The sequence below is a fragment of the Hylobates moloch genome, unplaced genomic scaffold, assembly GCF_009828535.3.
Source record: "Hylobates moloch isolate HMO894 unplaced genomic scaffold, HMol_V3 SCAFFOLD_8, whole genome shotgun sequence".
Taxonomy (NCBI): Eukaryota; Metazoa; Chordata; class Mammalia; order Primates; family Hylobatidae; genus Hylobates; species Hylobates moloch.
In genome coordinates this window covers 21,069,676-21,093,042 of record NW_026652283.1, presented here as the reverse complement: position 1 = coordinate 21,093,042, position 23,367 = coordinate 21,069,676, and the positions used below count along the sequence as shown (strand labels likewise).

Genomic DNA, 23,367 nt, shown 5'->3' with positions numbered 1-23,367 from the left:
TCTGTGACCCAGTGCACAATACAAGTGCCTATGACTGAATAAAAAATTCCACTAAATATTTATTTCACTATTTGAGATGTGCCTGGTATCTCTATTCCTTTCTTCTTTTTTTTTTTGGAGACAGAGGCGTGCTCTCGGCTCACTGCAACCTCTGCCTCCCAGGTTCAAGCGATTTTCCTGCCTCAGCCTCCTGAGTAGCTGGAATTAGAGGCGCTCGCCACGACGCCCAGCTAATTTTTGTATTTTTAGTAGAGACGGGGTTTCGCCATGTTGTCCAGGCTGGTTCAGAACTCCTGACCTCAGGTGAACCGCCCGCCTCGGCCTCCCAAAGTGCTGGGATTACAGACGTGAGCCACTGCGCCCGGCCATCTAACTCTATTTCATAGAAAACTGGAACCACCACACGCACCTGTACCCCTTCCAAGTAGAAACCAGCTAATTTGGTTTTAGGAATCACTAAAGGCCCACTGAAAACACTCTTCTAGCAGTCTTCGCTGCTACTCCATCTATCACAGCCCATCCGAAAAGCGGCGGTAGCAGCTGGGAAGGCCGCGGCCGGAGGCTGTCACAGAGCAGCACTCGCGCTTCAGCCCGCAAGATGGAGCGTTTCCCTCCAGGGAAGCAGCGCCGCACCTATCCACAGCCCCGACTCGGTGGATGATGCAGGACTCGGCCCACTTCCCTGCCCTCCAGCTTTCACAAAGTCAGCCCCGCCCCCTTATCTTTCCTCGGCGAGTTTAGTTTCGCCCCGCCAAGTGGGCAGAGCGCCGAACGATCGATGCTTTCTTCCGCGCCCCGAGAGCCGCCATTTTTGAGGACAGGGGAGGAGAAACAAGCAGGGGCGGCAGAGGCTCAACGGGATGCTGACTGGGTTTTGCTTTTCGTCCCAGCCCTGTGGGGCCGGGACGGAGGAACCCATCAAAGCCCTTCCTCCCGCCGCCTCTCCGGAATGAGGTCTCAGCGCCCGCGCCGGACAGCACCCTTCCTCCTGCGACAGTGAGTGGCGACCTGTGGCGCGACTGCCGGCCGCCCGCGCGCGCCCCCGCGCGCTCCTTCGCTGTCAGTTACCCCGCGCGCCTCCGCCCCTCTCCCGCCGGCCCCGCGCTCGGCGCAGACTCGTTTGTTTGTTTCTGCAGGAGCCCAAGAGGCCGAAACCGAGACCATGCCTGGGAAGCTGAAGGTGAAAATCGTGGCCGGGCGCCATTTGCCAGTGATGGACCGTGCTAGTGACCTGACTGATGCCTTCGTGGAGGTTGGTGCAGGGTCCTGCCCCTCAAAACACAGGGAGCGCCAGGCCCTGTGAAGGATCTACCCACCTCGCCCCCAGCCCCTCAGCCTATTGCCTCCTCGATTGCCCTCCCATCGGCCGTGGTTGTCCAGCTCTCCCACGAGGGATGACCGCTGAGACCTCAGTGCGTGCGATGGGTGCACGGCTTGCAGGCGTCCGCGGCACAGTCCGCTGCGCGGGGAGGCTTGTACTGTTCTGCATGCGGGGTTGACCCTGATGTCAAGACTCATTAACAGGCCACCTGCCACTCAGGAGATCCCAAGGCGTGGCCGCGCAGCCACCGACACACACACACAAACACACACACACACACACACACACACACACACACAAATGCCGGGATGACTCTGATACACACACACACACCCTTGGAAGGGGTGGCCGGAGTGGTGGACATTATGTTTAAGAAGGTGCATGAAGCCCTTTATGGGCACTTGGAGTCCCACAGTGCGAGGAAATCCACTCTCATGCCTAACATTTTGTGGGTCTGCCATGCACGTTCTAAAACACAGCTGCAACACTTCCTGCTCTTGTATATACTGGTAGGTCTGATGAGGTGTTTCAGGGTAATATAGCGCCTTGAGGTAGGAAGTCAGTTAATTGCCATGGACTTAAATTGCAAAATTGCTTTTTCAGTCTAATGATTAGTTTAAAAGTCATGCAAATTAGTAAAGGCCTACGGCCAGAAGGTAATAACCCAGAGTCTGAAAGAAGCCAAGTAAAGATTGTAATAAAAATTGGCGTGATGAGCCAGAGCATTAGAGCAGTAATCATTTGGGCTATTAGTGCTTAGAGTTGATGGATAGATGTATCATAATATATAGCCCGATTTCATCTCAATATTCCTGATGTTTCTTAAATGTTCTCTAACCTAATAATTGTAGTTCACTGCCTTCCCCCCACCGCCGTTGTCATGGTGATTCTTAATCACTTCATTTGAGAAAGTTCTTGAGTGCTCTTGTGCCAGGTGTTAGGTGATAGGAATCCGCAAATAACCAAAACATAGTGTTTGCTTTCCGGTAGTTCAGACATTGACCTACACACAGCCTATTTAATAACTAATAGGTAACGTGTTGAATTTAATAATTGCCAGATCTGTACTAAGTACTTTTAAATTCTTAGTTTTCACAACAGTCCTGCTATAGGAGTATTGTTATTGTCCCATGTTACAGTTGATGTAACTAAGGCCCAGAAGGGTAAATAATTTGCTTAAGGTTACATAGCTTGCAAACCTCCACAGCCTGACAGTTTGTTCTCTTAACCACTCTGCTAATACGGCCTCACCAAAGTGATGAATATTATATTAGAATATGGAAACAATTCTGTCTCTGAAGGTTGAGAAAGGCTTCTTGTGAAAGTGACATTTGAAGTGGGCCTTGAAGGACACTCAGGATTTTACTAGGCAAAGGGAACATCAAAGGCAAAGGCATAGACTGGGATATATAGTATGTTCAGGAAACTGCCTTAGTTTAGTATGTGTCTGGAGGAAAGGCTATGAGATACGTGGGTAGTGGAGCTTGTTAGGGATGAGGCTGGAAAGCCCCATTTTCTATAAAACCTCATTTTCTGTAATATTTATAAGGAGGGACAAGGAAGCTGAACGCAGGTCACTGCAGCCTCCAACTCCTGGCCTCAAGCCATCCTCCTGCCTCTCCTGCTTCAGCCTCCCAAAGTGCTGGGATTATGGGCCTGAGCCACCACGCCCTGGCCAGGGGAGTTTTTTAAGCAGAAATAAAATAAGATCATGTTTATATTAGTTTGTTTCTTTATAGGATGGCCTGAATGGGGATGCTATTGATGGACTAGACAGATGGGAAGTGAGGCAGGGAGATCAGTTAAGAAGGTGGTTAAATTATCCAGGTAATATGTGGGAATGGGAATAGGAATGGATTTGAACAGAAAGATTTGTGGGACATTTCTTAGGTTAAAATAGTCAGGCCTTGATAACTAGGTGGATTTTGCTGGTGAGGAAGGGAGCTGATTCAGGGGTTACTTATTACTTCCTTCTTTGAACAAATTGAGTGTCTGCTGTTTGCCAGGCTTTGGGCTAGTTACTGGTCTAGCTGATGTATATACATGTTGAATAAGACAGACTTGGTTCCTTCTCTTAATTCAGCTTATATTTTAGTGGGAGAGACAGATGTTTAAAAGGTAAATAAATTATTAAATATATAGTTACAAGTTGGGATGGGTGCCATGAAAAAGAACAATAGAAAGAGAACAACAGGGAACACCTACTTTAGGTTGAGTAATCAGGGGAGGCCCCTGAGAAAAGTGTTTGTCAAAACCAAGATCTGCTGGATGAGAAGGAGCCTGCTGCTGAGGGAGCATATTTGTGTGTGTAGGGGAGTGGGTGGACACAAGGTAACCCGGAGATCTCATGTAGAGATTTGGTGTGTTTTAGGAAGTGAAGGAAAACGCGTGTGTCTGGCACGTAGTCAGTGAAGGGAAGAGTAGTATAAGATAAAGTTGGAGAGTTAATCAAGGAACCAGTCTTGCAAGGACTAAGGCCATGATTAAGAGTTTGAATTTTACCCTAAATTCATTGAGAAGCCCTTCTTAAGATGAGCACTGTTGTTATATGGAGAATGGATTGAAGGGGAAAGAGTAGAAATCAGGCAGTTAGAAGATTCTATAATAGTTCAAATAACAGGTAATGTTATCCAAGGTGATGGATTTGGTAATGCGGACAAGTGGATGAATTCCAGGTATATTTTGAAGATAGATTAAAAGATGACTCCTAGCTTTCTGAAGTATTGGGTTTTCTGATACTCCAGGGGGATGGTAAAGATTGAGGAGGATCATTTTCCATTTGAGAATGTTAGGTTTGTGATGTCTAGAGGGCCTTTAATTGGAGATGTTAAGGAAGTGATTTATGCTATGGCATTCAAAAAAAGAGGTCTGAGTTAAAAATGGCACACAAGCCAGTGTTTCTCAACTGTGAGACCCAGGACTCCCTTTAGATAGCTGGTATTTTGAAATCTACCCTTTCTATCCTGGCATGATATTTTTCAGTTAATATATCCTTACAATTAAAAAATCAGTACCACGGTTTAACTATAACAAATAGAAATATTTGTTGTTGTTGTTATCATTATTTTTTTGAGACAGAGTCTTGCTCTTTCACCCAGACTGGAGTGCAGTGGCGCGATGTTGGCTCACTGCAACCTCCGTCACCTGGGTTCAAGCGATTCTCCTGCGTCAGCCTCCAGAGTAGCTGGGATTACAGGTGCTTGCCACTGCGCCCAGCTAATTTTTGTATTTTTAGTAGAGATGGGGTTTCGCCTCGTAGGCCAGGCTGGTCTTGAACTCCTGACCTCAGGTGATCCACCTGCCTTGGCCTCCCAAAGTGCTGGGATTACAGGTGTGAGCCACTGCGCCCGGCGTGTTGTTATTATTTTAATGTGGAAGTACTTTTTCATGACCATAATAGAAAACATGAAGTAATCAGATGAATCAATGAATTCGGCTTTTGTATGTATTAGACACTGTACTGGATCCTGGGGATATAGCAATAAATTTAAAAAAACTTCAGTCATGGAACTTACATTTTAGTGGGAGGAGAGAGTTCATAAATAAGGTAAGTAAAAGATACAGTATGCTGGATGGTCTAGTTTTCTCTAGATTTTAGCATATACCAAAAATTACTTAAGAATAATATATGGAGAAAATAAAGCTGGGACACAGAATAGTAGGGAGTGCCTTGCCTGTGTGAAAATCACGCGAATGTGACTGCTTCTCAGAGTGAGACAGTTGTGTAGTTTTGGCATCTCAGATCTTCATTGCCATTGGTTATCTGATTTTTCAAAATAGTCAGCTCATGGGAAAAAGCAGAGTTGCCTCTTGATTTACATGATGGTTGTAGTTCTTCACAATTATGTACATTGAAACCCGATTGTAATACTTTTATCTGTAAAACTGAGGTTCTAGGTAGGGTTTTTTTTTTTCCTCTTTTTTTTTTTTTTTGAGACGGAGCTTTGCTCTTGTTGCCCAGGTTGGAGTGCAATGGCGCGATCTCAGCTCACTGTAAACTCTGCCTCGCAGGTTCAAGTGATTCTCCTGCCTCAGCCTCCTGAGTAGCTGGGACTACCAGTGCACCACCGTGCCTGGCTAATTTTTTGTATTTTTGTAGAGACGGGGTTTCACCATGTTGGCCAGACTGGTCTTGAGCACCTGACCTCAGGTAATCCACCCGCCTTGGCCTCCCAAAATGTGAGGATTAGAGGCATGAGCCACCACACCCAGCCTTGTAGGTAGGTTTCTTACCCATGTGATTATCTAGTGGGATATTTGAAAATCATGACATGGTAAAAGTCTTCATTGTTGGAAACTCTCTTGCATTGAAGAATACCTGGCATCTCTGGCCCTTCCTCACTTAATGCAATTACTATTTTCCCCAAAACCACTGCTAGAAATGTCGAAAGCTTCTTTAGGAGTTGGAATTGGTTCTGTCTTTTTTGCAAAGCTTTAGGAGTTGCTTCTGTCTTTTTTTGCAAACCTGTGACTTAGGGGAAGGGAGAGAAACAGGATGAATCCTTGAAAAAACTTGATATTAAGAGGTTTATTAGAGGAGGAGGACTAGAGGAAGGAAACTGAGATTGTGAGCCAGTGGGTGGGTGAAAAATGGGGAACATAATGTCTTAGAAGGCAGGAGAGGAAGTTTCTAGAAAGAGGAAGGAAGCTCAACTGTCAGATGTCACTGGGGTCAAGTAAGAAGTCAGAAAAATTATTGGATTGGACAACATGGGGGTTGTGACAAGAGGCATGATGAGGATGGAATCCCATCTTGTAGTGATTTAAAGAGAATTAAAGTACATGGGAAGGGAGGAAGTAGAGCATGAATAGGCAACTGTTTCAAGATGTATGGCTATAAAGGGGGGAGGAAAAATAGTGTGGTATTTGAGAAGTAGATTTAGTACTTAAAAAATAAATGAAAAGATACAGAACCTATTTGTGTGCTAATAGGAATAATCCAGTAGAAAGGGGAAAAATTAATGCAGGAAAAGGGGGATAATGAAGGATTACAATATAATAAAGGGATAAATGCTTGATACAGACTAAGTTCATAGAAGAGGGAGATAATGAAGTGTGGGCTAGTCATGAGAAACCTTTATCCTGGGCCTAGAGGATGGTAAAATTTCCAAAGGCAGAGAGAAAAAGGAAGAAAAAATTTTCAGGTGACTAGGACAAACTTGATAAAAGCAAAAGAAGAAATAGAGTATGTATTGATGTAATTGAATGTATTTCAGTTGAATGAATTTCATTCATATGTGATCGAAAGGAAGATTCTTGTTGAATAGAAGTTGGAAATAAATCTGGCTAGGAAAGGGGGATACAGATTACTGAGTAGTCCAAAAATTAGGAGGAGAGGTCAATACAGTTGAAGCTGTCTTAACAACCTCCGTTAACGGACTCATTCCAATCCTCAGCGCTCTGCATCCTTCCATAAAGCGTATTCGTAAATACTCCTCTGGGTAAGACTACTCTCCAGTGTGCCTGGAGTTTCCCATCAGTTGGCTGGTATACTTTACCAAGAGGCAGTTGTGTTTATTCCCAAATCTGCTTATGTCAACTGTATTTGTTACCATATTTTATTTAAACCTTATATAAATGAGTGAATGTAAAGATATGGAAATGGTCACTAAAAATTGCTCTTGAATTAGGTGGAGAAAAGATTGAAAAAATAGAGGATTCTTTGTTCATACTTTTTAAAGCAACCTAAACTGGAAATCAGAGATGAATGTAGCTTATGCAAAAAAAGATGACTAAACAGTTGACTTACGCAAAGAAGAGGTCTTAGCCTTACATTAAAAGACAGGAATGAATGTTTGTTTATATGTTTTATCTTAAAATGTTTACAGTTTGTATTATTTTTAGTGATCCTCTAATTTAACCAAGTTATTTGATTAACTGATCAAGTATTGGTACTGGTTGCATTGATTGAGAGAATTTCCACTATATATGACATCAGGAGTGTAGGGACCCAGTGAAGACCAAGTAATACTTCAAGACGAGTAGTCTTGCAGGAATCTCTAGAGTAAGAGAGGGTTCTGTACAAGTAAAGTATTAATGGAAACATATCTGAATATTAATATGTGCTACCAATTGTTTGGCTAAACTACATTGTCATCTTGTGTTTTTCTAGGAGCCTTTGAGGGAACAGGGAGAGGAAAATAAATATTTAATGAGTATTTCCTATGTGCAGACATTTTGCTAGGTCTCTACATGCGTTATATCATGTAATGCTCACTTACAATCCCACTTTTCAGAGGAGGATTTCAGAGGAGGAAGCCAATTTAAATAACAGGTTAATAACTTTCTCAAGCTAATTTAGCTAATGAGTAGGTAAAGAGAATGCTTTACTTTACTGGGGGAAATCTTCATTAAAATCCCTGATGTTCTTTAACAAAGTTATAAGGCATTCATTTAATTGCTGAGTAATAAAATGTCCTTTTAATTAAATTAAGACTAAGTGAACCGAGATTCTCCTGTACTAGAGTGGAAATCATCCAATGTTGGCAAAATACACACTCCAGCCTTTTTCTTTTTGTTTCTTGTCCTTCATTTGTTTGCTTGTTTGAAAGACTGGGTCTTGCTCTGTCGCCCAGGCCTGAATGCAGCCTTGAACTTCTGGCTTCAAGCAGTCCTCTTGCCTTAGCTTCTTGAGGAGCAGGGATTCTAGGCACACACCACTCTGCCTGGCTGATGCCTTTTCTTTTTTTCTAAAGTCTTTTTTGTTTGTTTAAAGCAGTTTGTGGACTATCAGATGTTTATTTAGAATGAACAGTTGCACGACAACAAAAAGGCACAGTATAGCACAACTGTTATAGTGGGACAAAACTGTAGAGTGCTCTAAACTTGTCACTTAAAAAATCATGTACTACTTTTGGCAGTCGAGCCAAATCCCTTAAGTATATTTGGCTTTTGAATGATTTTGAATGTTTTTATAAATCATAACAGTATTTTACTTCATGTAAAGCAGCTTTAGATAAATTAAACAATAAGTATTTCCATCATGCCTTGAATATTTAAATAGAATGAAAATTAAATTAGTAATTAAACAAGAACCTCTATTCTTCCTAAGTTTTTCCTCATTAAGTTTCATTTCTTTATCATTGTGATTAAAAAAATTATGCAAGTAATACTTGAATGCTCCCCATTTAAAAAGATTCAAACACTCAAATATAACTTGAAAACCCCTTACTTTCTTCTTACAATACTGTACTCTATTCCCTACACCCTATCAGTACCTTCTTCAGAGATAATTGCTGTCAGTTCTTTGGCTTATATTAATCTATTCTTCATCCCCTTAAAAAATACTTGTGTATCTATATTGCATTTTTAGAAACAAATATAATCATACTTTATATATTCTGCTACTTGTTTTTTAAGTTATTGTGTAATTGATATCTTCTCGTGACAGTACATATAATCGACTCCATTCTTTATAGGTCACATGATTTGTTCAGTCACTTTCCTGCTGAATGACTATATTTTTGGTGGGGAGGGCTTATGTGAAAGTACTTTTGTAGGTTAAATTCCTGGTAGCAAACCTAGGATTCTGTAATTTGAATGAAAATAAAGTTATTGCCATTTGAATTTTAATTTTTGATGTTTTTGGGTTTTAAAATAATGCATTTAAAATAGGTAGTATTATGCATGGTTCAAAATTCAAAACATACAAAGTGAGTCAGCTTCTCTTTCACAGCTTCTCCTTTAACCAACCTCTTCTGCTCTTTCTAGTGGCCACTGTTACTATTTCTTGTATATACTTCTAGAAATAATGTGCACATATACAGACATATACCTATTATATGAATTCTGTCTTTTTTTTTTTTTTTTTTTTGCTGAAGAATGCCATATATCTGTAGTAGAAAGATGTATCTTGGAATTTGTTCCTTATCAGTGCATGGAGAACTGCTTTATTCTATTTAGTGCTACATTGTGTTGCTTTACCATATAAATTTAATTAGTTCCATATTGACAGATATTTAACTTGTTTCCAAGTTTTTGCTACAGTAATGCTGCTGATATATGCCATTGTGTACCTCTGTGGGATAAATTCTAAGAAGTAGAATTGCTAGCTTAAAAGGGATTTAAGGCATTTAAAATTTTGATATATGTTGTCAAATTCTCTGTAGAGATTGTTCTACAACTCCTACCAGCAAAGTATGACAGTACCTCACCAATTCTGTTTTCAAACCTTTTGATCTTTGCCAGCCTGATAAGTAAAAATATTTTAGTTTGCATTTCTCTTAGTATGAATGAGGTTGATCATTTTTTGATGTGGTTAAAGACAGCTGTATTTCCATTTCCGTGACTTGTCTGATCATATCCTTTGCCTATTTTTTCTATTGGGTTGTTTATCTTTTATTGCTCTGTACATGCTCTTTAGAAACGGAGGAAGTTAGTTCTTTATGATGTGTGGAGCTGGTCAAGCAGAGCAGTGGGTGATCCCTTGTTGTGGGTATTGTTATTAGTCTACAAGCTTACCTGGATCCATCTGTACCTTCTTCCCTTTGTCCCAGAGGATAATAGTCTTTTGTCCCCTTTATGGTTAATCCTTCTATTGGTTGGCTGACATTAAAATTTACTTTTATTCACAGTTTTGATATTCATATGTGCATGATTTCTTATTTGTTTTTAGGTAAAATTTGGTAATACCACCTTTAAAACAGATGTCTACCTTAAGTCACTCAACCCTCAGTGGAATTCAGAGTGGTTTAAATTTGAGGTAAGTTTTTAAATGTCACCATTTTTGGGTGTATTTTTTTGAGGTGACTCTTTTTCCTCAGGAATAATGAGAACCTTTTATTTCAGGCATAGTAGTATTTCTACATCATGAAAATACTTTCTTTTCTGCTTACCTAGGAATATTAAATCTAAAAAAAGTTATATTACATTTAAGAAAATATAGTATATGATAACACATGAACAAAAGAAGTCCTCAGATGTATTATATTATTATTGTAGTTTTCTCTAGATTTTAGCATATACCAAAAATTACTTAAGAATAATATATGGATTAAAATAAATTTTTAAAAATTGTAGTACTATATATTGTGAATATTGCCATTTAAATCATTTGTAAGTGTACAATTTGGTAGCATTGATTACATTCACAGTGTTTTGCTACCATCACCGCCATTTCCAGAACTTTTTCTTTACCCTAAATGGAAATTGTGTACCCACTAACCAATAACTTCCCATTCCCTCCTCTCCTTAGACTCTGGTGACATCTAATCTACTTTCTGTCTCTTTGAATTTGCTTATGCTAGCTATTTCATATAAATGGAATCATATAATACTTGTCCTATTGTATCTGCTTTCTTTTACTCAGCATAATGTTTTCAGGGTTCATCCACACTGTAACATGTATTAGAATTTTATTCCTTCTTATTGCTGAATAATAATCCATTGTATGTGTATGCCACATTTTATTTTCTAATGGAGTTATTTTTATTGTTGAGTTATAAAAGTTCTTTATATATTCTGAATATTAACTCATTATCAGATATATAATTTGCAAATATTTTCACTCATTCAATAGGTTGTCTTTTTACTTTCTTGATAATTTTCTTTGATGCACAGAAGTTTTTAATTTTGATGAAGTCCAATATATTTATTTTTGTTTTGGTGTGAAACGAAAGAATCCATTGTCAGCTCTAAGGTCATGAAGATTACCCCTATGTCTTTTTTTGTAAGAGTTTTATGGTTTTAGTTATTATATATAGGTCATGGATTCATTTGGAGTTAATTTGTATAATGGTGTAAGGTAAGAGGCCAACTTTCTTCCTTTTTTTTTTTTTTTAGACAGAGTCTTGCTTTGTTGCCCAGGCTGGAGTGCAGTGGTGCGATCTTGGCTCACTGCAACCTCCACCTGCTGGGTTCAAGCGATTCTCCTGCCTCAACCTCCGTAGTAGCTGGGATTACAGGCATGTGCCATCATGCCTGGCTAATTTTTTTGTATTTTTAGTAGAGATGGGATTTTGCCCTGTTGGCCCGGCTGGTCTCAAACTCCTGACCTCAAGTGATCTGCCTGCCTTGGCCTCCCAAAGTGCTAGGATTACAGGCATTAGCCACCACGCTTGACCCCAATTTCATTCATGTATGTAGAAATTCATGCATGTAGAAATTCAGTTGTTTGGGCACATTTGTTGAAGAGACTGTTCTTTTCCCGTTGATTGGTAGTCCACACAGAGACATGAGGTGGTTATGTTCAAATGGCTCATGGCGTGGTGATCTGAGGGGACTTCTCCAAAAGGAGAGCCTCCCATCTCCTCACCCAGGTCTCTTTTCATTCCTCCCTTCTTCCCACCTGTGCTTCCTTCCTTGAGGCACTTGAACGTAGAGGTCCCTAACACTCATGTTCTCCTCTCGTGCTCTTCTTAGGAAGTCCGTTGTGTTACTGTTAGGACGTCTGTTTTATGTTGCGCCCAGCCACCTCCCTGCAGTTTCTGCCTTCTTTCTCTACATCTGTTTGTTTTTTCATGGGTTGATTTGGTCTGTCGGCGTGCCCCAATCCTCCAAGAGATTATAGAGACTGTACTGGGCTTTGAGAACAACAAGATGACATACAAAAGGAGATACAGTTCTCACTTACAGACTGCTTATTATAGCCCAGACACTGGTGAAGTGCTTTACATGTGTTACCCTCATTCAATTCTCACAGTGCCATGAAGGCACCTTTTATTTTAAGATGACTCAGAAGTCCAACCCAGAGCTAGCTAAGTGGTAGAGTGAGGATTCAAACCGAAGTCTGCCTGACTCCAAAGCTGTTACCAGACCACCACACCTTCATCTTACATTCTCCCATTCTACCCACCATCCCCCCTTCTGAAGTTAAACATCTTTGTCAGTTATTGTTCCCTGTGCCAGCAATGTTTTCCCCCCTTTTTTTGTTCTTCTTCACTGCTATATCTTCATCACCCAGAAGAGCATGTAATAGACTCTCAGTAAATATTTACCACACATATCGCCCATTTCTTTGACACCATTTCCTTCACCCCTCAGCTGGAACTGGAATTTTCTTCTTTGGAATTTTCACTGGACTACTTAAGAACCTTGTGAGGACCAATTTGGTTTTTCCTCCCCTGCTATTTCATGCTAGCCCTTATATTGGGGAGCATTGTGGCTGATATGCCTTTTCTGAGGCCTATTTCATAACCATTATGGAGCCTGGGTAAAGTTTAGCTCTTGCAGGGTAAGGTGTCATTCTTCAGTGAAAGAGAACAAGGGAAGGAAAGTATTGGTTTGCTTGAAAGATGCTTTGATCATGCTGGGGAACCTGCCAGATTCATATCTGAAGATGGAAGAAATGACACTACGATTTTTAGGCACTGCTTTGCTTATGGTTTATATTAGGACTGTGCTCTTTCTTTTAGTGTTGGAAGGCACATTCTGTAGTGGTTGGGATACTGCATAGCAGCCCTCTATTGGAAAAGCTTAAAGGTCTGGATTAAGAGAAAAGAAATTCTATTTCTGGTGCCTGCTAATTTGCAGATGACCTCAGACAGCCTTACCATTTGGAGTCTCTGTTTTTTTCAAATGTGAATCCTTTCCAGAGTAGTATTGAGGTGGCTATGAAGCATGTTGCTGTATGTTAATATGAATTGCACTAGTAAAAAAAAGAGAATAATATATATAAACGGTTTTTTTTTTTTTTTTTTTTAAACGGAGTTTCTTTCCTGTTGCCCAGGCTGGAGGGCAATGGTGCGATTTTGGCTCACTGCAACCTCTGCCTTCCAGGTTCAAGCGATTCTCCTGCTTCAGCCTCTTGAGTAGCTGGGAGTACAGTCATGCGCCACCACACCTGGCTAATTTTGTATTTTTAGTAGAGACAGGGTTTCTCCATGTTGGTCAAGCTGTTCTCAAACTCGCGACCTCAGGTGATCCACCCACCTTGGCCTCCCAAAGTGCTGGGATTACAGGCATAATGCCCGGCCCGGGAATAATATTTTTAAATCACTCAGCATTTTGGATAGACATTCAGCATTTGGCAGAAAGTGGGTTTAAATATTAGCATTTTGGGGTTTATCTTCTGTTCTTTCGTTAATGTATAGCTAGTCTTAGTGGTGTAGGTGTGCTAAAAAAAATAGAACTGCAGTTTGAAAAGCTTTTGTTGCTAAACTTAAATCTCAGTTTGTATAAGAAAGGTGTACCTCATCTGTAGACTCAGAGCATTTATGGACAGTGACAGCTTTTATTTATTATCTCTGTGGAATATAACTGTGTTTCTCAAAATTACTACCTCATCAGAGTAGCTTGGCTGTGTCTCAGTATTCTATCAAAAGGACTCAGTTATAGAAACTGTTATTCTTAACCTCCCAGTAACTTTCACCCAAAGGTTTTCAAGCAGATGGATCTCTCTAAGGAAGATAATTTCTAGTTTCTGTAAACTCCTCCTCTTTTACAATGGAATTCCATGTTATCTGCTAGAACATTGAACTGAAAGTCAGTAAATTTTTTAGGACTTTACCTTTGAGGCAAGTTAAAAAAAAAATGAGTTGGACATAGATGTAAGGATTTATTTCTGGACTCTCAACTCCATTCCATTGGTCTGTATATCTGTCTTTATACTATTACCATACTGTTTTGATTCCTATAGCTTTGTAGTGAGTTTTGAAATCAGGAGAGAGTCCTACAAGTTCATATTTTTAGTTGATATTTTCATCGTGAAATATTTTGATTCTTTTCTCATTTTCTTTTGTGTATATGTACAGATTTTTCTTTTAGCTGCTTCTAAAATGCCACTATGTATTTCAAAAGACCCGTTGCACATGTATTCAGTCTATTGTGGCATTTTAAACTACATTATTAAGGTAAAGGCGTGGAATATATGAGTCAAAAAATAATCAGAGTAACTTCCTTACGTGATTTCAGATGGATTTAGAATTAGAGTCTATCTTCATTACCCAAGCAAAACACTGGAATGTTTGTATAGTTTATTTTGATAGCCTTCCCCCCACCACTATAACCTAGAAATGGTTAAAAACAAATAGTTTTCATTACATTGTTATTGGAATGGTGGGAGGAGGCAAGCTTCACGTGTCAGAGTAATTTTCATGATACTAGGAAATATTAAAAAATGATATTTCATTTTAATGATGATGGTAATAAACTGGTATTTTTTAAAGCTAATGAGTACTCAAGCAGCTTACTTAACAATATGAAAAATAATATATTTATTTTCTGAAATAAGGGATTTACCAGGCAGTTCCCTTAAAATTTAGTAAGTTAGTGGCTGGGTGCAGTGGCTCACACCTATAATCTTGGGACTTTGGGAAACCGAGGCAGGCGGGTCACCTGAGATCCAGGGTTCAAGACCAGCCTGGGCAACAGGGTGAAACCCCGTCTCTACTAAAATACAAAAATTAGCTGGGTGTGGTGGCACGCACCTGTAATCCCAGCTACGTGGGAGGCCGAGGCCCAAGAATCGCTTGAACCTGGGAGTCAGAGGTTGCAGTGAGTTGAGATCATGCCATTGCACTCCAGCCTGGGTGACAGAGTGAGACTGTCTTAAAAAAAAAAAATTTAGTAAGTTACTGTTTTGACTAGTCTTCCTGAATAATATATATGCTGTGAAAAATGTACTTAAAACTTTGTGTTTATAGTTAACATTGATTATGTAGTACTTTTTTTAACCCTGTTTATAAGTTGTTAATTTCATTCAGTTATATATATATATATATATACACACACACTGTTGTGTATATATATACACAGTTGTATATATACTGTATATATACACAATTGTGTATATATAGTTGTATATATATACAGTTGTGTGTGTGTGTGTGTGTGTATATATATATATAGCACTCAAATAAATGTCTTAAGCAAAATAGATGTTTTTCTCTTATGTAAAAGAAATGTTGTGCCAGGCAGTGTAAGGGTAGTATGGTTGCTCCACGCTGTCATTTCAGACTCCATCATCTGTACATAGCCTGTGGTTTCTCTTAAAATGATTCAAGGTCCTTTTGGCTCCAGTTTAGCACCTGGAGTTCCAGTGAGCACATGAGTGTTCCAGGCTGGCAGAAGGAGCTAGAGTGAAGGGGAGTCCAGGAGGAGGAGCTGATGAGTTAACATAACACTTTCAGATGAGCAAGCCTTCTTTAACAAGTTTGCCCCCTCCCTACCAAGCTCTATGTAATGATTTATGCTTGTATCACATTTAGTTGCAAGGGAGGCTAAGAAATGCAGTCTTTTAGCAGTGCATATTGCTAATTTAAACATTTAAAACATTTCTCAGAAAGTCTTAATTTATAATATTTTGCGATTCCAGATAGGCTTCATTTACTCTACTAAATATTCTTAATTCATTATGATTAACTCTTGAATTTCCGTATTCATATTATTCATCTTGTTAGCTATCTATGTATCACAAGCTATTTTTAGTCACTTAGTTGTTAGTATAGCACCCCCTAATGTCAGGGAAGGGATACCTTAGTGTACCATGAGAAAAAATGATAATACTCAGAGGTGAATGTACAGGTGGTTAAATAAGTATATACAGAGAGTATTTTTAATGGAGTTAGAAATTGGGGAGAATGTCTTAGAGTAATGGTTAATGGTTTGGTTTATGATTCTTTCTCTTCTGTTAAATGTATACATAACAGAATGGTAGTGGAGAGAATGCCATTGGATGACAGATGATTTGGAATGGATTGGGATTCAAAATGATCATTTTATTTTAACATTTCATTATGGAAAATTTCAAGCATGCACAAAGATAGATTAGTATATTGAACCTCACCCACCTTTAACAGCTGTCTACATTCTACTGTTCTTATTTTGCCTTTTTAACTCCCGCACACCCTGGTTTTCCTTGTGGGGATATTTTAAGGCAAATTTGAGATGTTATATGATTTCATCTATAAATTCCAAATTATATACCTCTTATAAAGAAGGACCCCTTATAAATAAACAAAACCTTAGATCACATTATCACACTAATGGTATCAATAATTCCTTAATATACTTTAATTCTTAAAATAATCTTCAGAGGCTGGATTATTAGCTTAACATCAACAAGAAATTAAATAGGGGATAGGGAAAGGCATAAATGTTTCATATCCAAGTTTAAAAAACCAACCAAAGTATAAGGGTTGCAGAGCTATCACTTGACCAAAGCATATGTAATAACGATACAGAGATTTTAGCCAACCACAGACTCAGTCTTAATAGTATGGTATGTCTGATGTAAAGAAGAACATCCATAGACTGCATTTTAAAAGTATAATTTTCTAATTATAGAAAATAATAATCCTTTGGTATTCTGTCCCAATCTTAATACTGTCTATAATATGTTCCCTTCTGGCCACTATATTTGATGAAGGGGGCTGCTAAATTAGATAATGGCATGATATCCAGAAGATGGCAGCCAAAATAGTGAGTATGTCTTCCATGAGGGAGAAATCATTTTGCACTGTTCTCCATTGTAAATCCCTCTGTTTGGCACAGTGTTTGGTATATGATAATAACTCGATAATGACTAAATAAAAGGGAAGAGGGTAGACGTTTATATCATGAACTTAATTTGTGAACTTAGGTTGTTTTTTCTTACACATAATGTTAATTTTGCTTATGGTTCTGTTCTCTGAAATCGCCCTTAGAAATTGTGGTGTCATTGTGCTCAATTAGCATTCTTCTCTCTATAGATACTACCTGAACTCTAATATGACATTCCTTAGGCATTTTTGCTATGTATCATAGGCAAAGTTGTAAAACACAGGATAATGTGTAAAAAAAATTGAGATTTAAATTTTTTTGTTGTTAGTCTTCCCACTCTTGTGCTGAGAGATAAACTTTTTTTCTTTAGAAAGATGAGATATTGTGAGATAAACTTTTTTTCTTTAGAAAGATGGGATATTGTGTACGAAAAGGAGCTATAACTTTTTGTGCATTAATTATTTTCTTTACTTTGGTGCTTAGAAATCTGTAAGATTTTATTTGCATATGTGTCATCCTTTTCATTTGATATAGGTATACATTTGTGGTAATTAAGATTTAAAAACTATATGAGATTTAATTTTAAGGTATACTTTTAGGTGGATGATGAAGACTTACAAGATGAACCTTTACAGATCACAGTTCTTGACCATGATACTTACAGTGCAAATGATGCCATTGGTAAAGTGTACATTGATATTGATCCTTTACTGTATAGTGAAGCTGCAACAGTCATCTCAGGATGGTTTCCAATTTATGACACCATACATGGTGAGGAATAATACTTAAGTCTTATAAGTAACAATCGTAATCTTTTTTATTTGTTCTTAAAGACGTTTGTGCTCTATTTGGTGGTTTAAAATATATATCTTTAGGCTAGGTGCGGTGGTTCATGCCTGTAATCCCAGCATTTTGGGAGGCTGAGGCGGGTGGATCACCTGAGGTTGGGAGTTCAAGACCAGCCTGACCAACATGGAGAAACCCCGTCTCTACTAAAAATACAGAATTAGCCGGGTGTGGTGGTGCATGCCTGTAATCCCAGCTACTTGGGAAGCTGAGGCAGGAGAATCACTTGAACCCAGGAGGCGGAGGTTGCAGTGAGCTGAGATCGTGTCCTGTGCAACAAGAGCGAAACTCTATCTCAAAAAAAAAAAAATATATATATATATATCTTAAGATGATGCCTTTTTAAAAATAAACAAATAATAGTAAATTATTGTTAGTAAAATTGTTGCTTCCCTGAACATAATTTGAGATAATGCTTGCTAAGTTTGTATAGTATAGTAAGTAAATACATGATTTAAAACTGATCTAGTATTGATACTGTGTTTCTAAAACACATTTTCAAACTGATTAATAATGATTTTTGTGCTTAAAAGTTACTTAAAAGTTTTTTGTTGCCTGAAGCAGGGCCTCCCGGGCAGCTGCGATTGCAGGCACATGCCATGACGTCTGGCTGATTTTTAAATTTTTTGTAGAGACACGTTTTTGCCATATTGGCTAGGCTGGCCTTAACTCTAGAGCTCAAGTGATCCGCCTGCCTCAGCTTCCCACAGTGCTGGGATTTGCTTTCTTAATATTTTAGTAGGTAAATTATTTAGTCTGTTTTCTTAGGTCTTCCACCATAAGTATGAATTTGACATGAAGTCAGGACAGTCAAGTGAAAATATTTAGTAAATGTTTGGAGGTAAGAGCTGGGTCATTCTTATTTATCAGAGCATGTTTTGAAAACCCTTATTCTTGGAATTTTTTATTTACTTAATTTTTTTCCCACTGTGTTGCCCAGGCTGGTCTCAAACCCCTGACCTCAAGCTGTCCTCCTGCCTTGCCTCCCAAAGCACTGAGATTACAGGCCTGAGCCACTAGTCCTGGCTTGGAATTTTTTAGTTAGCTTACTTTAACTTATATTCATTGAAAAGAATAAAACTTCTTTTGTTTTAAATCAGATTCTTGCATTAATTGTTAAGAGTATATAATCTGAGATCATAAAGATCTGAATTTTAATCCTGGATCTGCCACTTAATGGCTATTGACACTATGTAAATTACTTAATTTTTATTAAATACTAATTTCTTCCTTTGTAAAATGGGGATGATACTACCTTATTGGGTTGATGTGACCGCTCTGAGATACTACCTGTAAAGCATTTAGTACATCCTCTCTCAGTGCTCAGCAAATGTTGTCACCATAATCATTATCATCATCATTAATTCAAATGGGACTCCTTTTTAATTAGTCTTGGGTCAAAGTGGAGACTTGTGAAAATGAAAATTATTCATATTCTAATGCATACATGTTGTGCTTCAGAAAATATACAGAAACTACTAAAAATGCAAATAACTAGGAAACAAAGCCGGCATTACTATTATGATCAACACATTACAGATGCACCTTGATTTGTGATGGCGTTCTATCCAGATAAACTCATCCCAAGTTGAAAATGCATTTAATATATCTAATCAACCAAACATTATAGCTTAGCCTAGCCTATCTCAAATGTGCACAGAACACTTATATTAGCCTGCAGTTGGACAGAATCAACTAAAACAAAGACTATTTTTTAAATAAAGTATTGAACATCTTATGTAATTCATTGAATTCCGGACTGAAAGTGAAAAACAGAATGGTTTTGCACCATGGTAAAGTGCAAAATATTTTAAAATCATTATTTAGCATTAATTTGCTTCATTATTTAATTGTACATTACTTTCTTAAGGTAGAAACTTGATTTTCTTTTTAAATTTATAGGTATCCGTGGGGAAATCAATGTAGTTGTCAAAGTAGACCTCTTCAATGATTTAAATCGATTTAGGCAGTCATCATGTGGAGTCAAATTCTTTTGCAGTAAGTAAATACATTCTATTACTCAACAGGAAATGTAATAACTGTTAAATATGAGAAATCAAGTTAACATTTCCGAAGGCAAGTAGAAAAGGTATTATACTTGGTTTTAATGCCAAAGAGAAAATTGTTAATTTTCTAGAATAGTTACAGTAGTTCTGATTTGAGTATAAATGATATCTAGTTTTTGAAAATTTATAGAAATTTTTATTAGAAAAATCCAGTGACATTTTACTGTAGTATAGGACACTGAAAGAAAGGAGCAGAACACTATGGCTAAGCAATATGGTGCTGTCCCAAAATACACAGGCTTCTATGGGTATTGGGTCTAGGGGACTCCATGAAATATATGGGTCTGAAATGGGCAGATCTTGGTGATCACAGCCAGCCTGCAGTAGATGGATTGAAATCCCTAAGTAGTTGACTTAGCTTCAGTGCACCAATATTTATTTTAAGAGACTATTTGGTACAGATGTATTCAGGTTCTCTCTCTCCTTTTTGAATCTGAACTTGACTCCTCAGGTTATGTCAGAAAGGTAATGGTTTGATTTTTGAAACTGTGCTATGTGGTGTACAGAAGTACTTTTACAAAGGGCTTTGAATAATTAAAGATTTAAAAAAATTCATTATCTGCTTTCTACCTATTTATATAATAATTAGCTGACTTAAATTTTGATTTTTTAAACTTTGTATTGAATTCTGTTTAAGGTCGTCTATAGTTGTTTTCCAAATTATACAAATGCAATTTATATTTACTTTGCTTACATGAGAAAGGTGGGAGCCTCCATGAAAGAAAATAATTATTTCTAAAAATGAAATCGATCTTAGAAGACTGATTGGAAGTATTATTAGAATTACATTGAAAATATTACAGTAAAAGATGTTCTTGTATTATGTATCTAAAGGTCAAAAAATTGAGATGTACATTTTTTAAAAATTGAGTTTTACCTTTTGATAAACAGAAGCATAATAATTTGTTTTAACAGCAACGTCTATTCCAAAGTGCTATAGAGCTGTGATAATTCATGGATTTGTAGAAGAACTTGTGGTCAATGAAGACCCAGAATATCAGTGGATTGATCGAATTCGCACACCAAGGGCATCAAATGAGGCCAGACAGAGACTCATTTCATTAATGTCAGGTATTTAAAAAAAAAACTTTATTACTGACTGATTTAGTACTCTCTTAAATTTTTTACTTTCCTTTGACATGCTACCTCAACTTTTATAGTGAAGGCTATGAATTAGAAGTGACTGCACGCCTTTCCCTGGCCCAGTCTTCCTGAACACACTTGCATTGCCCTCTTTTAACAAGTGGAAATGCAAATCAGAAGCTTGTAGTAAAAGGAAATTGTGTTGATGAGATAATGTAGTGGAAAGAGTGCTGAGCAAGGGGCATTCAGGAAGGAACCCTGAGTGGGAACCTGGATTCTAGTTTTCCTTCATCTACCATTTATTTGTCAGAGCTTAAGCAAATCACCTTCTTCTGTCTCTCATACTTTTCTGTTCAAATGTTGCCTTTTCGCAGTTCTTCCCTAGGTACTGTAGTTCCCTCTACCCGTTTGACCACTTTCCCTGCCACTCTGACCTCACTCCCTTTTTAAATTTTTCTTTGAAAAACTTGTTTACCGTTTTATTTAAAGTTTGTATTTATATTAAGAGTTATATGTGTATATGTGTGAATATATATGCATACATATATATTCACACAAAGTATCAATGTTATATTTGTATAGCAAATATGTATATTTGTTTTTATTCTATATATTTGTGCTGTATAAGTATATATTATATTTTATAATTATGCTATATTGTAATAGAATTATGTTCTGTATTCTGTAGAGGCTAAACCATATTATCTTTTAAGTTTCCTTCAAGTTCTGAAAATCTGTGATTTTTTTGGACTTTTTTTTTTTTACCACTACTATGTCCAGTCTTACAGTATGTAATGTAAAGATATGAAGCAAGAATGAGATTTCCCATTTTTTGTAGGTGAGCTGCAGAGGAAGATTGGCTTGAAAGTACTTGAAATGAGAGGAAATGCAGTTGTGGGGTACTTACAGTGTTTTGATCTGGAGGGCGAGTCTGGGTTAGTGGTGCGAGCCATAGGAACGGCGTGTACTCTGGATAAATTAAGTAGCCCAGCGGCATTCCTTCCTGCATGTAATTCCCCATCCAAAGAAATGAAGGAGTAAGTATGAATCAATGAAATTGTTCTTGCTAAGGTTTTTATCTTTTATCTATGCTTTTTCATTTGATTTGAAACATTTTAGTACGGTTGTTCAACATTTTCTCTGTGATGATTTTTATTGGTGATGACTGTCAAAATTTAAAACTTAAAAATATTTAAATATTCCTAATATTTTATTTATAGCATCTTATTTATTTTTATTTTTTGTGACAAGGTCTTGCTGTGTTGTCCAGGCTGGAGTTCAATGGCACAGTCTTGGCTCAGTGCAGCCTTGACCTTCTAGGCTCAGGTGATCCTCCCGCCTCAGCCTCCTGAGTAGCTGGGACTATAGGGCATGCCACCACGCCCGGCTAATTTTTGTATTTTTAGTAGAGATGGGGTTTTGTCATGTTGCCCAGGCTGTTCTCAAACTCCTGGGGTCAAGTGATCTACCTGCCTTGACCTCCCAAAATGCTGGGATTTACAGGTGTGAGCCACTGTGCCCGGCCTATACCATCTTAATACGAAACAAATTAAGTAATATAAAATTAAACTTATTCCAGATATTTAGACACACTGCATATATAAAGCATAAAATGAATATTCAAGCATTGTGTGGCGTTTTATTTTCTGAGGAATGCTTAAAACCCTCTACCAGATAATCCAATTATACTTATTAATGGCCACATAGTATATAAAGCAGGAAAAATTGATTTGTGCAGAAGTCTTAAACTCAAATGTGTAGAGGCCAGGGGATTTATATGAATAAACTAACTGAGTGTAATTAAATAGAGTATACTACTTCCTGTAAAGCCAAGGTTGGCAAACTTTCTGGGAAAGGCCAATACTTTAGGGTCTGTCCATACAATCTCTTGTCTTTCTTTACAAAAAAAGGAGTTTGCTGATCCCTTTTCTAAAGAAATTTAGTCATACATTTTAGAAAATCTATGTGTGGTCCTGCAAAACACTTCTGTTGGCTTGATTTGGCCTGTGTGTGTCATCATTGTGTCAGAGGCAGAGATTTTCAACATGATGGTGGTCATGACTGTCAACACAGAGTGTTTGGAACAAGATTTTTCAGTCGTAATGATTAGGGTGCTAGGTCCTGTTGGGGACTAGAAAGCCTGACTATCCTGCACAGCAAGGGACAACCCTATACAATGAAGACTTGTTTCATCCTAAATGCCTTTAGTACTTCGGTTGAAGACCACTCATCTAGAGATTCTTCTAAGTCAAGGGTTGGCAAACTTTTTCTGTGAATGACCAAATGGTACAGATAAATGATTTAGTTTTTGCTAATGCTACTTCATAACTGCCATTGTAGCACAAAAGCAAACATAAACAGCATGCAAGTGAGTACAGTGTGGCTGTGTTCAAATAAAACTTACTTACAAAACAGATGGTAGGACAGATTTGGACTGCAGTCTGTAGTTTGTGGACTCCTGTCCTAGATAATCAGGGAGTCAGAGTTGTATAGTCAGGAAACCTGAAACGTTTCCCACTTCAGTAGTCAGGAGGGGTTGAATAGAAAGGTATCATAGTATGAAAAAACGTGTTTTTTCACCATCTTTTTTAAAATGAAGTTTTCATCTTTATCTTAAGTGCATTCTTTTTGTTT

At 38.1% G+C, this 23,367-nt stretch overlaps 1 protein-coding gene across 24 annotated transcripts in view; it reads left to right on the top strand.

Annotated features, from left to right (window-relative positions):
* Window positions 1–773: 773 nt before the first annotated feature.
* The window catches only part of C2CD5 (C2 calcium dependent domain containing 5), a 96,659-nt gene continuing 74,065 nt past the window's right edge, over window positions 774–23,367 (top strand). For 9 of the 24 annotated variants that reach the window (XM_032159816.2, XM_058443493.1, XM_032159812.2 and 6 more), the window contains exons 1-7: window positions 774–996; window positions 1,137–1,252; window positions 9,936–10,022; window positions 17,338–17,509; window positions 19,487–19,582; window positions 20,566–20,721; window positions 21,572–21,770. In XM_032159816.2, coding sequence (XP_032015707.1) covers window positions 1,163–1,252; window positions 9,936–10,022; window positions 17,338–17,509; window positions 19,487–19,582; window positions 20,566–20,721; window positions 21,572–21,770 — 800 coding nt within the window. In that variant the 5' untranslated portion in view covers window positions 774–996; window positions 1,137–1,162. Of the gene's footprint in view, window positions 997–1,074; window positions 1,253–9,935; window positions 10,023–17,337; window positions 17,510–19,486; window positions 19,583–20,565; window positions 20,722–21,571; window positions 21,771–23,367 lie in introns of those variants that run through there. The other 15 variants (XM_058443498.1, XM_058443492.1, XM_058443490.1 and 12 more) reach the window with 2 other exon arrangements.